This window comes from Lonchura striata, chromosome 14, assembly GCF_046129695.1.
Source record: "Lonchura striata isolate bLonStr1 chromosome 14, bLonStr1.mat, whole genome shotgun sequence".
In the NCBI taxonomy this organism is placed as follows: Eukaryota; Metazoa; Chordata; class Aves; order Passeriformes; family Estrildidae; genus Lonchura; species Lonchura striata.
The window spans coordinates 19,267,660-19,283,107 of NC_134616.1; the positions used below are offsets into that span (position 1 = coordinate 19,267,660).

Sequence of the window (15,448 nt, forward strand, 5' to 3'; positions counted from 1 at the left end):
AGATGGTTTCAGCCACTAAGCCTCAACAGGAAGCACATGTTGGTGATGTATTTACCGGCACTTCTTCCTTTGTAGCAGCCCTTTGCATGCCGCAGGGCTCTTTACAGCACACCCATATTCTCACAAGCAGGGAGAAATTTCCTGTTCCTGCAAGCATTTGTGTGGAGAGGCAATCCACTTGACATGCATCGTCCTGGCTGAAGCAGGTCATGGTAGCTTTTGCTCTGTTAACATTGCAGTAGAGAGCTGCAGGCAGGGGAAAGGACAAAGCCAGGGCAACGGAAAAGTTATTTACATTGATGGATGCAATAAGAGAATTGCACTTACTTCAGGTAGGAAAAGCCAAGTCATGTTGCCTTTCATCTGTGGCAGGGTATCCACTAGAGCTCTTGTTCCTGGGCTGATGGCACCTGAGTGGCTGCTGGTGCTCCCCTGCCCTAGCATTAACTATCATTAACTTATAAAAGCTTCCCTGGTTCTTCCAAGTGCAATTTTCCAGCTCAGGTATTTTTCTGAAACCTGCTTTGGAAATGCCTGTGGCATAAAAAGTACACACTGAAGGCTGAAAAGCAGCAAGTCCCCATGGAGCAGGGCAGGAGCTGGGTGTGTAGGCATTGTCCAGCCCTTGTGCTGTCCTGCATGCTGTTGCTGTTGAGAACTGACATGGGATGTGATGCTCGCAGGAGCTGAGGTGTCCTCAGTGCCTTCATGCAGGAGTGAAGGATGAGAAACTGGGCCTGTGCTGTGGTCCAGCAGCACAGCCTGCCCCAGGCACCTGATCCTGCCACATGGAGGACTGCTGGAAATGCTTCCCTCTGTCAGGGCAAGGTCTGTATTCAGCAGTGAAGGTGACATCCTGGCAAAAGGCTCACCACTGTGAGAAAGGACTCTGCATCCCAGCACAGGGGCTGCTGCAGAGGACCTCTGCTCGAGCCTGCAGCTTTCCAGCACTGCTTGGCTCCAGTTTTCAGGAAAGCTGTTGAGTTTCTGCAGAAAGCCAAGTTTCAGGCGGGACTACAGGCATGGCAATACCTGGCACTGAACACTACCATCCTCACAGCTTTTCACCTCCAGCTCCCTGCTCTGTCTGCAACCATGCTGTGAAATGACCATCCTCTGGGATGAAGGAGGTTGCAGATGAGAGCACTGCCAAAGCACACTCCTCCCAGAGTCCCAGTCTGCCCACCCAGGTCCCCATTGTTCCTCCATCTCAGGATGGTCACCCCCCTGCTCAGGGCTGGCAGCTGCAGGCTCTGCAAATGAATGACCCCAGAAGCTCCAGCACCTGGTACCAAGGACTAGCCCCATGCTGACACAGGCTAGGAAAGAAGGGGGCTGAAAAGAATGACAGGAATTATTTCAGGTCTGGAACAACCTGCCTCAACAGTGAGCAAGTGAAGAAGCCAATCTGTTTAGTTTATCTAAGGGAAAGTTAAGAGGGATCTTAGATGCATCTATAAATACCTACATGTTGGGAACATTTCTGATTGCCAAGGTCCTTCATCCTAGCAAACAAAGGCAGCAAAATTTTCTGGTGCTGGGAGCTAAACCAAGAGAAAGAGAGGCTAACAGTAAAATACAGATTTTTAATGTGAAGGATAAATAATCATCAGGCCAGCCAGGCCAGGGACAAAGCAGATTCCCCATTGCATGAAGCCTTAAAATTAAAACTAGGTGCCTGCTGCTAAAGGAGACATTGCAACTCAGCCAGACATTTGGGGCTGGATGCAAGAGCTGCTATACTTCATGGCCTGGGACAGTTAGGAAGAAAATCCCTTAAAATCACAACAGAATCTGTTCCAAATTGCTCAGGCTCTCACCCTCTCATGGGTTTTGCCCTGTGACTCCCCTGTGGTGGTGTTTCCCACCCACTGGCAAATGGCAATCAGCAGCCAAGCTCATCTTCTTGTCATATTCAGAAAACCACCGTCTTGCCCTTCAAAAACTGCTAAAGATATGGTGAATGATGAAAATGTAGAGAGAAACAAGAGAAAAGGAGAAATTAAACAGTAAGAAAAAAAATGGGGTGTTACCCATTTTATTGCAGTCCAGAAAAAGAAGGAAAACATTTAAAAAAGGACAGAAGAGAGAGGCAGTGCAAGTTTCGTGTTTAAAATACTTTGGAAGAAGACTTAGCAAACAAGCATTATTTCAAACTTTGCTAAGAAAAACATTTTCATATAATTTCAATTCTGTGGTGAGCTCCATTCTTCCTGGCCACTTCATCCTTCCCAAAAGTACATTTTGCCCTTCAGTCGTCCCTAAAACTCCCCTCAAATGCATAACCCAAACGATTTCTTGCACCAAGCAGAGGCTGAGCTTTACGATGCACATCCAACTATATGCCGTTTCCAAGTAAATAAGACAGCAGAGAAAAGCTTCCAGGAAGCTGAGGAATGGACCTGCCATTTAAGAGCTTGGAGAAAAAAATATGGAAATCTGCAACGTGGGAGCGTGCCAGAACTGGGGGCAAGAGGGATGGATCCGGGAGGATTTCCAGCTCCACGCAGCCTCGTTATTCCTGTGCCATATCCACCTGCCCTCCGAGCCCTGAGGGCTGACACAGGGCCACATGTGCTAAGGCAAGGGGATGATTTCAGGGCCATCCAGCCCCTGGCACAAATGACTGCTTGATTTCCTGGTGTGAGCATCAGCAGAACAGCCAGGAGGACACACTGCCAGCCCCAGGGGAGGGACACGCCATCCCTGCAGTGCTGAGAGCATGTGGCTCCGGTGCTGTCCCCTCAGTGCCAGGCGCTGACAGGGCTGGCAGGGCGGGAGGTGGCGTGGGGTGCGTGGAGGCTCACCTGGGGCAGGGTGCTGTGAGAGCTGAGCACCAGGCTGCAGACACTGGCCGGTGCCTCTGTCCGCCGTGCTGTCACCCTCACCAGCCGTGGCGCTGTCCCCTCAGCTCTGTCCCCAGCTCCCATGGCGAGCCTCTGCTCACGGTCCCAGGAGCAGTCCTGAAATGAGACAAGTGGGGGGCATGTGGTTAGGGCAGGCCAGCTGTCTGCAGCCTCTCCACTGCTTCTGGAAGGGCCAAAATGAGCTCTTCCCCATGCAAGGGGACTAGTGCCTTTGATGGGCATCTCACCTCTCATGTCAGCCGGCCGGGCACTGGCCCCAAGGCCAGCAGGGTCACTGCAAGCAACGGTGGAGGTTTGCTGGCCCCAGACTCTGGGACTGTGCCATTGCTGGCTTGCATTTCATGTTTCAGCAACACAAGATATCTCAAACACATTTTTTGGGGGGAAAGGGGGAGGGATTTGATGGTGTCAGTGGCTTGGGCTTTGTTCAGTGCCAGGAAACCCTGTGACAGGGTGATTTTTTCGTCCCCCTTACAGAGAGGGCACAGTGGAAGGAGCAGGGGCACCGCTCACAGCAGCTGTGCAAGGCCCACAGCTGCTTCCGTGCTTGTTTCTACATTGATTTTTCAATGTCCTTGCTCAATCTTGGGATTCACAGACTGGCTTGGCCACAGAGACTGGTGGCTATTGCCAGCAGAGATCACTGTTGGGTGGATCAAGGCTACAGGACACCCAAAAAAAACAAAACAGGATCCCCCTGCTTATGGCATAACAGCACTAAAAATTTGTTATTAAACACATACCAGAGTTGCAGGTTTGACTTTAACTAGAGGGACTGGCAATGTGAAGGGGGCAAAAAAAAAATGGGACTAAAGCGGTTCCTGAGTCAGAGGAACACTAATATCTCCTGAATATTGTGGGCTGTTTTGTCCTCTTTGCTCTTGATCCCCAAGCTCCTGTAAAGTTTTCTTCCTTAGATGATACCATTCAGCTCCATCTTCCCTATGTGACACTTAAATTTGGAGTACCCCCAGGTATATGATGGGAAGCCAGTTCAATCTCTGGGGCAGAAAATGGTATTTGTCTGATAGGGTTATTTCACTGAAAGGAGGAATCCCTGAATTTTTGCATTTCTGCACAAGTGTATCCCTAGATTAGAGGGACCCTACAGCATGCCATGGCAGGGCAGTGAGTGGGGGATGGAGGCAGCAAGTGGGAGATGGAAAGAAGGCCTGCAAAGACACGGGGCAATTTTATTTACCTTGGTGCCTTTGAGATAACCGAGACCCTACTGCTCAATTCCTGCCTCTCCACCTGGTGCTGTATCTTTTAGAAGGCTGTTGAAAATTGAAGAGAATGCAAATAAGAGAGACACAAGTTATCTGAGAGCTGGGAAAAAATCCTGAAAAGGGAAACTTGAAAGACTCAACCTACTTCACTTTTCAAAAGTGGCTGGATCAGAGAGCTGAAATGCCTCCATGGGAGACAGTGTCAGAGAGGAGCAAATAATCCAGCTGCAACTGCAGAGCAGGAGCCAGAGCTGGAGCTGTTCACATTACGAGTAATTCAATTAACGCTTGTGAACCAGAGAGGTTGCCTCCTTAATGAGACAAGCTACAACAGAGAATGTGTGGGAACAGCCTGGATGTGAGCTGTGCAGGCTGTGGTGGCCAGCAGCCTGCGGTGCACCTTGAGTCCTTCTCAGCACAGGAATGTGCAGGGTGTGGCCATGTAGCACCACGAGGGTGGCTCTTACCTCAGGTAGGTTTTGGGGCTCTCTGGGTGTGACTGTGGAGCTGGGCTCGCTGGACCCAAGGTGCTGCCTGGCTGTGCCATGACATGCATCCAGGCTTGGGGATTGCACAGGTGCAGAGCGCAGCGTGAAATCGTAGAATTCATGGATATCTGCAAAACAGCAGGAGAGACATCCTCAGGACTGGGAGGCAGCCTGATGCCTGACAGCAGCCTCTGTGGCATGTAGCACCTGTGACCTCTGCTCTGCCCCCAGGGTCTGAGCCCTCTGGGAGAGTCTGGCATCCTGGGAGAGGGCTCTGCTGGCCACCTGAGCTTGCTGTGTTGCCCACCACACCTCCTCTGCAAGGCAGGAGGTGTAGTGGGGTGCCTGGCTCACCGTGCAGTGCCCATGGCTCTGTAAGGCATAAGAATGTCCATGGAGCAGTGACCACACAGTCCACAGGGACTAAGAGCAAACTCTGCTCGGCACCATCAATCCAAAACCCACCCCATCCTGCTGTCCTCCAGGCTGTGCCAGCTCCCCTGCCTGCCTGCCCTCACGCTCATGGGCTATTCCCTCCCCATCACAGCTCCCCACCACCCCGTGGAGGGACTCCCTTCCCAGGGGGACAGGCAGAGAAGCCACAAGGCACTCTGTGCACAAGCTCTAAAGCTGATGACTAGAGCTCTGTTAACCCCAGCTCCCTTCCTGACATCTCCCCTCTTCCCACCTGCACACTGCCACAACAGATATCAAGCACCCTCATTCTGGGCTCCAAGGACCCGAGTCTGCTGCTGTAGATCATAATGGCTCTAGAGAGAGGTATGACAATGGGGTATGCCAGCCCTCACTGCTTCAGAGACAGTAATGGGGTGAGACTGGAACCTGAGAACAGCTCCCCAGGTATAGCTCCAGAGGTGGGAGCCCAGACCCTCTCCTAGCCCAGCCAGGAGGATTTTACCCTCTTCAGGTCACACATAGAGGATTCCAGGGAGCAGAAGGGCTGCAGTGGGCTCTGCTCCTCCCTAAGGAAGCTCCCACTGCTGCACACTCAAGCAGGTGCAGGCCCCTGGCAGTCCCCAGTTATCTCCAGAGCCAGCACCTCCAGAGTGGTCAACATATCCACTGCAGAAGTGTTTAATTTCAAAAAGGAAACTACATCAAAAGTGAGAATCTGTTTTTATGAAGAAACTGAAAAGAGTAACATAAACTAGTGGGAGGCTCTGAGCCTATTCAGAGAGACCCACTGGGACATCAGAACAGACATGAAGTGTCTGGCTGGAGGACAGTGTAAAGGCAAAAGGGAAGGAAAGCAAGGCTTGACTGCAGAGGAAAAGAGGCTATTGAAAATGAGAAGACATTAATCTAAACTGCTGAAGCTGCATCTAAATGAGAAAACCAGAATGGATGGTAAAAGCTGACACACTAAAGGTAAAGCTCCAAGAGGTCGGCCAAAAGAGTTTGGTAAACGCCTTCCAAAAGCCATAAAAAAATTATAAATCCCTTCAAGCGCCTGGGAAACAGGAAGCCTGGCAGAGCCGGCAGGGCCAAAAAGTCAAGGCGGCATAAATGAGCACTTGAAGCAGGAAAAGACACAGCAGGAACCTGATATTATTTTCTGTACCTGCATCTGCTGTGGAGGAAGCTGGAGAGCTCCACTTTTATGAGTGACTGGAGGGGCAAGCTGTGGCTCTCAGCTTGAGGGGGATGTGGCCATTCCCATGGCACTCCCTGGGAGCTCATGGATAAAGCACCTGCACTTCCCTCCAGTCTATGATTTCTCACCTGAAACTCTGCCACACCATGGCATCACGAGGTATTAAATGCCCGCATCACAAAGATTTCAACAGGAAATCTGGTGAGCATTGGCAGTGGAAGCAGGGAAATGCTGACCACTGCCTGAGGCTGGTCCCTGGCTGTAACAGGATGCTCTGCCTAAGCAGGGGTACAGTGGGTGGAAATTTGTCTTACAGGTTCATCAGTGAAGTCCTGAGAGAGGAGGGTCTGCTAAGCAGTGATAAGATCAAGTAAGGAGGGTCTGTGATTCTTAGTGCTGAAGAATACTGAGACCAGCTTGACCAAACTGTCAGATCCTACCACGAGGACATGCAAGACATGCTCCCTGACTGGAGCTGGGAGCAGCAAGAACGTGCACTCCGATATGGAAGTGAGAGTCAGGAGTGTAAGAAAAAGAAACAGAAGAGCTGCTCACACCTTTTTCAGCACAAAGCATATTTTGCTGAATAAGTCTGATAGCACATGATCTAAAAAAATGCATATGACTGACAGTCAGTCACCTTATACTATAAAAGGTCAGTCACACTTTTACACAGTGAGAACTTCCATCATACCTCCCTAAGGCATGTGAAGATCCTTCCCTTGGGTGGAGACACCCTTCATGGTCACTCCTCGAAGCTGAGTCAAAGATTTGCCTTTGACCATTGTTATGGGTGAGTAACATCAACCTCTACTTAGTAATTGCTGAGGTAGCTTTAATATAATTGCTTTAATATTGCTTCAAAAATAATGCACTACATTAGTAGTTACAGCTATCCATACTGTTTAATAAATAATTCTGATTAAGCTCTTTTTTTCTCTAATACTTATAATTACTGAAATAAATTTAAACAAATCATTTAATGTATTTATATAAATACATTAGATTTATCATCCTTAATCCTGTGGGACAAAGATGTATAAAGGTTCAATCACACCTGTATAATCCTTTAGACATATACCATTGATGAAGTCTGGAGCTAAATTGGACCCAGATTCCTCTCTGAGGATGAGTTCAGAAAGGAAGAGTGTCCTTTCTTCACCTCGTGACTTAACAGGAGGGCTTTTATAATAAACTTTGTCTGAAGCTCCCACTCTGCCCATGACACCAGGGCTGCTTTCACAGAGCAGGGCTGCACGCCCAGGCACAATTCCCTATCCTCTCTCCTGGTGCTTAACCACGTGCTCATACCCTGCAGCAGCACATCCCTGATGCAGATGGGACGAGAGCAGCTTCAACCCCAATCTTCCAGCTCCCAGCTGACCTCCCAGCTGTAGGCTCAAAGCTGATATAAATCTCACTCTCTGGCAGACCAGCTGGGTGCCCAAGGGCAGCCCAGCGAGGCTCTGGGGTTGCCTGAGTGCAGGGAGCACCGTGCCACTGCCTGGCATCAGTGCCACTTTTGGAGCTGCTGTTCTGTGCTGCCAGGCTCTGTCCTGTGCCCTGGGAGACATGTGGCAGCTGGCAACGATGTGAGGAGTGAGTCCCCAAATGTCCCCACTACACCTGGGGCACCCCTTCTACAGCCCCCAGGCTGCCAAACAGGCTGCTGGCAGCCCCTGAAACCCTCCTGTGGGAACCCCAGCCTTGTTTTGGGGCTACATGTGGTGGTGAAATTCCTCCTCCAACCCGTGCTTCCAAAGAAAAACTCCGCAGGCTTTAGCTGTTCGTTCTCAAGGCAGTTTATTGCTAGTTATCTAACAGATTATGTTCTTGGACTGCGGCTATTTGATCAGTGGCCTGGGTAGAGGCACACACACACCCTGACATCCTCTCTATCTGCTGTCTTCTTCGTCTCTCTCTCCGCCCAGGGTTGCTGCTATCTTTTATAAGATATATTACGTATAACATGTTTACAATTATTCCCCAATACCTACTACCTACGTTGCCAAGTGTTTTTCTACTCTAAACCAATCTGTGAGTGCCAACATCACCAAGAACATGGAGTTAAGGAAGAAGAAGGAAGGATGGGTTCAGCCCACTTTCCTCCATCTTAGAACTTCTGACCCCCATGTACAAAGTAAAAACCCCCCTGTACATGCACTAAAACCCCCCTGTACAATACTAAAAAAATTTCCCCTCTACTTCGTAACTACTTATACTATACTATCTAACCTTTTGTGATTGCTTGTTCCACCTCCAAAGTTGGTAATTCATTCCATGGCTCAAACTCAAAATCACAGTTGTTTTTCAGCTGTCTGCCAGGGTCTAGAATGTTTCTGACCAAGGCCTGGAACCTCTAAAAATGTCTGAGAGACATTTTGAGTTCCCACACCTCCCAAACCAGACACGAGGTCGCAGTAAGAACTCACTTCACAGCCAGAGAAACTGGACTTTGTTTTCATGCTAATGCATCTCTCCCTCTGGTTATAAAAATAATAATTGCATAACAGGATAGCAGCAGCTTCTGGCTGCGTGGATTACGCTGGGAACACACAAAACTTTGCAAGAATGAGAACAGGATTTGAACAGTCCCATTGTGGGGGTGTGCTGCTGCTGGCATCATCGTTTGTCAGATATCTGCTGCAGGAACACAGCCTTGGGCAGCCAAGATGGCAAGGTGCCTGAAGGGCAGGAAACTTGTCCCCTGAAGCAGCCACTCTCCACCTCCAAAACCCTCAGCCCAGTTTAGGTGCTTGCCAGAAGAGAGAGTTGTTGCTGGTACCAGGGATTAGAGGAGTTTTGGGATTGGTGGACAGGGTTCAGGCAGCAAAGGACAGAAGTACATTTTAGGACACATGCACATGGCATTAAGATAATTTAAATATATGCTAGTTTCTCTCATTTCTTATGAGCATCACAAATTGCAAACAAGTCTGTCTCACCTGTGCATTTTAAGAGCAGCACTACCTGAAAAGCCTCCATAAGAGGATGTTGTGGTAGCAAAAGATGAAGCTGCATGTTCTGTCTTATAGCCCAGTTTCTGTCTGATGACATGCAAATCCGTTCTGGATCTAATAAGAAAAAGTAACTCAAGATTTACAGAGATTAAAATTCTTTGAACAATCTTTTCCTGGGGTTACCATGTCAAACAAATGTAATTAAATATTTCTATAGCACCAGCATCTTTGCACTAAAGCAGTGCCTTTGTACCAGCCAGCACATGCACTTCCAGGAAATGACATTTCTTCCCCAATGCATGCACTCTACCAGCTGCAGAACCACAGATTTACCCCAAGCAGAAACCCCAGCCTCACAGCAGACCCCCAGCCATGGTCCCACTGCCACTCACACCCATGGCTGCCACAGCAGATCTTTTTCAAGCAAGCTGTAAGTTTCCATCCTTGCTATGGGCAAATCTGCAAGAGGAGGAGTGCTCAGGGTTGGGAAACTTCCAGATTCCTCCAGTTTTCCACGCTGGCTCCTGCAGGCAGCTGGTGAAGCCATTGCACCATCCCCAGCTATGCTGTTAGCAGGCAGGTCTTGCTGGGGTTTTGCGCCCAGGGAAGCACTGTCTGCCCCTCCTTCTGCCTTCACCACATTAAGGATGCTCAGGAAGAATCTTTTGTGGGGTAAAAGGAGCAGCAGGGGAGGACTGGGGGCCCAAGCAGCTGACAGGACCTACAGAGATCTGCACTGGCCACTGCTTAGGCACAGAAGAGAAGCTGAGTCCCAGAGGATTTCTGGAAGAAGCTCAGCTCCTTGGGCCGCCGGCGGTTGGGACAGCTGGACATACACAGACCCTGCCTGTCCACCAGCTTCTCCCCCTGCAAAGGGCTCAAGGGCCCCTTTCAGCCCTGGATCTGGGAAGGAAAGGTCAGGGAGCTGCTTCTGTGTGCAAGTCCCATCCTCCCCAGCAGCACAAGAGACGAAGCATCTCCCTGAGGGGCTCCACCAAGCAAAGAGAAAGCAGAGTCACCATCGCCCCAACGCAGGCTCCTGGAGCACCCCTTTGCTGGGCTGTTTCCTTGCAAGTCACGCTCTTGGCTCCACAGCCTCAGACAGGGAGAGAGGGGCCAGGAGAAGGGAGCCAGCACAGCCTGTTTTCCCTCTGCACAGCCAAGGAATTTCTTTTGTGAGGAGCAGGGTTTGGCACATTCCAGTGCAGAGCAGCTCCCGCACCGCCGCCAGGACAGGGGCTGTCCTGGCACCGGCAGTGTGCCCCCGGCACAGCCAGCTCCAGGGACTGGGAGGTGGTCACAAGGATTTAAAGGGCTGGGCCATGCTCAGAGGAGTCTGGCAGAACACGGTGCATGTGCAGAGCAACACTGGGCATGATCACAGTGACTGATCCATCCAGCAAAACACTGACATGTCCTGGACATAACAGAGGTTGGGGCTTCTGGAGACCCCAAACCAGCTTCTTCTTTAAAAAAAAAAAGCATAGAGAAAGTCATATCCCTGGCATTTTTCACGTGGATTAACTTGGCAAGCTCCATGACATTTGGCACCGCTGGTAGCTCTACTATGGCCTGATGTATTTTGATGTTCTAACTCCAATCAGACTGTGTGCTCTAGGACGGCATCACCTGCAGGAGCAGGTGGCCTGAGGACAGGGATGGACCATGCTCACACATTCACCTTTCCCAGAGGCAGAAAAAAACAGGGCTGTGTTGCTGAAAGGCTGCAAAAGGAGGGACTCTGCAGGCTAAGGCCTCTTCAGAGCCAGAAGCTTCTGGCATGGTGTGTGGCAGTGAGATGGGAGTTCTACACTAAGCAGTGTGTGTGCTCTCCTGCAAATCCTCCTTCCACACTGAGCCAGCCCTGTGACTCGGAGCAGACTTCAGACAGAGACACAGAGGCCCACTGGGAAAAGGAGGGGTGAAAATAAAAATGAAAATAGAAACGTTCTATCACCCTTGCAGTGCTGTTACTGTGCTCCAGTGGGTACAGACCGTGGACACAAAGCAGCCCAGTGTGTGCCAGCTGTGTGCAGCCACAGCGAGCACACAGCCAGACAATGTCCATGCTGGGACAGAGACATTCACAAACCTACACTCCAAGGGGAAGCAGGGGGAGGCAGTCAAGGGGGGGGGGGGGGGCGGAAATAATTAGTGCAAATTCCTAGTTTAGGTAAACACATCTAGAGAAAGGCTCGCTCTGGCACAGGGAATTAATATCCTGTTAAACCAGTTGAAGAGGTCACCAGTAAACAAGCGGCACTCCCAACACTCCTTCGTGCCAGGGCTGATAGGACACCAAGACAAGTGGCTGAGAGCAGGGAGCTGGGGACGCTGCAGCATCTGCCTGCCGGTGTGCAGCTGCAGCCAGCTTGTGTTCTCTGCAGCCACAGTCTCACCACAGCACTTCTGCACTAACAGCAACAGCCCTGGGCTTTGGGAAAGCTGTCTCACTGCCTTCACATAGCCCCAGGGAGGACTGGCCAGCACACAAAAGCAGCCAGGGGTGTTGGGCTAATGTCAGGTTGGTCAAGGTCACAGCCCTGCTTGGGATCCCTGCCTCCGGCTGGAGATAATTTAGAGAGTGGATTGTATAAATTAAGAGATAAGAAAGGAGATGTACACTGGCTCCTTCAGTATGGGGGCCTACCTGCTCCAGGGAGTCCACCCTTGGCACATGCCTGTGCTGCTGCTGGTATAGACATTCCAGCACAAAGACTTTAAAAGGACATGTTGGGAACTGAAGGTCTCCAGATGATGCTCCAGCAGCAAAAGAGAAAAAAAGGACAGAATAAAATTGCTCAGGACACAGCATTCAACTTCATCCTCAATGGAAAGCCTGAAGCACAGAGGAGCTGCTGGCAACTCACCTCTGCAGGCACAGAAGTGGAACTCAGGCTGCAGAGGTGTGAAGAAAAGGTAAGAGCCTCAAGAGAGCAGCAAGGGGAAGCACCAGGGCTGGGACAGCCTTGGGTCAAAATGCACTGAGAGTGAGCCACAGACCACATGTGGAGCTCTGCACCTTGGGGCCTGGGTCTTCTTCTAAGAGTGCAGAGCCTCTGGGATGCTTTCCCTTCCCACCAGGGAAACTCAGCTTCTTTCCCAGGAGATCCAGGAACAGAAACCACCAAGGCTGCATGTTTCCCACGGCCCACAGTGAACAGAACTTAAGAATAGCAAGATAGCTGTGTGTCTTGCACAGAGAAGCTGCGTAGTCCTGAAAGACTTCAGCTGCATTAGTCTCAGTCCTCATGGAGAACTTTATACAGTGCTCAAAATGCCATTTTCTGGTGTCCAGCCCCAAGATAAGCCTTGCTCTTAAGTCTTGTGTGAAATGGAACTGCTGGAACAGTGTGTTTCTCGTAAGTGTTGGTGGGTCTAAACACAAGAAAGGACAGAATTCCCCAAAAGAGCTTGGGTACCTGTGGGTTCTCTCTTAAAGACAGAAAAATTTCGTTTTCCTTCCTGGACACACCTGGGCTGCACTGCAGGGAGAGTGCTTGCAGCAGGGCAGGATCCCTTAGCAGGTGCTGGATAGATCAGGCATGGCCTGATCAAGAAGGTGTTACCCCTTGCCCTCAATCAGACTGAGGAATGCTGTTCTCTACAAACACCCAGTGATCACAGCCCTGGTATCTCCTGCCTAAGCCCTGGAGGGGAAAGACAGCCCAGCTCCCTGGCATTACACGCCATGTGTTTCCACAGAATGCACTGGTCAGTGCCAGGCACCGGCATGGGATCAGGCTCCCGGGAAACCCCACTAAACACAAGGTTGCAAGGACTGCAAGGGACTGCAAGGCAGGGGCTTACCCAGCAGAGCCTGGAAGAGTTCACTTTGGAAGATGTGCGAAACTTTTCCAATGGAAGCTTTTAACTCCTGCTCCTCCGGGGACTGCAGGGTGCTTTGGTATCTGGTCAGAATTTCCACTGCCCGTTCAGTGTCTGCAGAGATGACACAGGAGTAACAAGGCATTAACATTGCAGGATGCTAAGGGAAGGCTTGAGTGCAGCCTGGGATTATGCCTCAAGCTGCCTTCCAGTCTGGATTTTTAGAAGTCCGACAGCCACAAAAGCAGACTTCCTTACACACACCTGGGAAAGCTAACCCTGCTGAGAGCCATTGAGGGCTGCCTGCAGAGACCTGAGCAGGGACTGAAGGAAAAGTTAGTTCTGCCACCAACCCTGAAAATCAGGGGCTAAAATCAGATTGACTCAACTCTGAACCTTGTGACACTGGGCAGCCTGAACACCTCTGCCACCTCCCAGACAAGGAATCTGTTCAGGAGCTGGACACATTCTGGTTGCACAGGGCTATGAATACTACTGCAGGAACTGCAGCCTCCCACACAGGGCCAGATGGCTGCAGCAAAACTGAGCATAGGCCCATTCACAGTGCAAACAGCTCAGCTACAGGAGTGGCAAAACTTGGGTTTCTACAGGGTGAAGCATAAGAATTGCTCAAAGCAGAAAGCAGCTGTGGGTCAGCAGGAGACAAATGGGAAAGGAATACAATGCCTTGCGGTCAGAGGAGATGCTGGTGAGGAGGAGAACTGGAAGCTGCCATGAAGCAACATTTTGGTTAATGACAGCTATCAGAAAACCCTGGACCTAAAATAGTGCAGCTGTGATCTCCCCACCTGGACACCTCCACACTTCTCTGGGCAGACAGCCAGTGCAGCCTCGACCTCAGATGTGACCCATACCTCAGGCAGGTAGTGAGCTCCTGTGGACCTTCAGACTATCCCTGTCCCATCAGTGATTACTTAATTCACTTTGTCACCCAGGCAGACTGCAGACAAAGAGTGTCTGTGTGAGAAGGCAGGGAAGCTGTCCCGCCACTGCTGGAGACTCATCTTTGAAGCCAGGAACTCATGCAGAAAGGATGACCCTGCTCATTAGAGGGCTCTTGAGAATTCAGGTCATCAAACAAGGGGGCCTGTGTCTGCTTGGGTATGTTCCACCCGGTATCCCAACTCACCCAGCCTTCTAGCTTCTCCTCGGCTGAAAAGAAAAGGGGGTCCTACTGCTGGTGTCACCAGCCCACACTGACTCATCGTGGGACCTGAACCAGGGAAAGGAGTCTGGGGAAGCATGAACAGCTCTGACTTGGAGCTGGGCTCCACACTTACTCCAGGAAAAGCATGGACTTCCTTGATGGCTTTACGGCAATCCTAGACTTGTGCTATTACTAAGAGCTTCCTTTTCTGCATGGTGAAACAGTGGCTTCAAACACTGCCTAGCATACCATGAGCAGGGCTGAGATATCACTGCCTGGTCATTCCTGACCTTATCAGCAGAACTAAAGAAGCAGATGGAGAGCTGGGGGCCACCACACCAGGACACAAAGACTGCGAACCTGGTAAACTTTCCACTGTGCAGCAAGAGTGGCAGGCACCGCGCTGACCTCTGTGCTGCTGGCCACCCGCACCCGGTGACAGCCAGCCGGAGCAGGGGACTGCGGGCTCCCGATCTGGGGAAGTGCTGCGCACCCAGCGTGGCAGGGAGACCGCAGGACCGTTCCTACAGCTCCCAAGAAATAGCACACGGTGTCCAGGGCCCATGTCCACGTGCCTCAAGGTGCACGCAAGTCCCACGTACAGAAAATCCCTTCTCGCAGAACCTAAACCCCCATGGCCGCTCTCCTCCCCGCAGCACGCAAGGGATCTGCAAGCAGAGCATCTCGCGGCCACCCACTCTGAGACACGGCAGCACAACGTGTCCACAGGCCGAGGAGGGCGTGGAGCGAGAGCGCCCAGTCGTCGGATCTTAACTCCCGGGTCGCACGGCCGCCCGTGGTGCGGAGCGAGGGCGGGAGCTGCCAGGCAGGAGCGCGGAGCAGCGGGCGCGGTCCCAGCGGGGCAGACACTTGTTGAGCGCGGGGCCGCGGTGCCCCGGCGCGGCGGGCAGGGCCGGGGAGTGCGTTCCTTACCTTCCCGGCGGATCATCGCTCCGCCGTGGCCGACGGCCGCTCCGCTCCGTGCCAGCCCGCGAGCGGCCGAGCCGCCGCGCCCCGCCCGGGAGCCGCCCCCCGGCCGCAGGCACCGCCTCCGGGAGCGCCCCGCCACCGCCGCCCTGCCCCGCGGCTCCGCTCGGAGCCCGCCGGGCTGCGGGCGGGCTCAGCCTGCGCCCCGCGAGCCGCGCCCGGCTCCGCCTCGCCTCCCTGCCCGCTGCGGAGGGCCCGGCCGCCCGCCCGGCTCCCCGCCGGCAGTAGGTGGCACGGAGGCGCCGCGGAGCGAGCCCGCCTCGGGCCGGTACCGTCCGGGCTGCGCCGGCTCCTTCTCCGGGCCGG

At 52.0% G+C, this 15,448-nt stretch overlaps 1 protein-coding gene across 2 annotated transcripts in view; it reads right to left on the reverse strand.

Annotated features, from left to right (window-relative positions):
- DLG3 (discs large MAGUK scaffold protein 3) overlaps window positions 1-15,180 on the reverse strand; it is a 78,182-nt gene extending 63,002 nt beyond the window's left edge. The window contains exons 1-5 of one of the 2 annotated variants that reach the window (XM_077786606.1): window positions 15,089-15,180; window positions 12,970-13,101; window positions 9,145-9,273; window positions 4,564-4,712; window positions 2,808-2,963 (exon numbers count right to left, since the gene is read on the reverse strand). In XM_077786606.1, coding sequence (XP_077642732.1) covers window positions 2,808-2,963; window positions 4,564-4,712; window positions 9,145-9,273; window positions 12,970-13,101; window positions 15,089-15,104 — 582 coding nt within the window. In that variant the 5' untranslated portion in view covers window positions 15,105-15,180. The remainder of the gene's footprint in view (window positions 1-2,807; window positions 2,964-4,563; window positions 4,713-9,144; window positions 9,274-12,969; window positions 13,102-15,088) is intronic. The other variant, XM_077786607.1, reaches the window with a different exon arrangement.
- Between the last annotated feature and the right edge of the window lie 268 nt (window positions 15,181-15,448).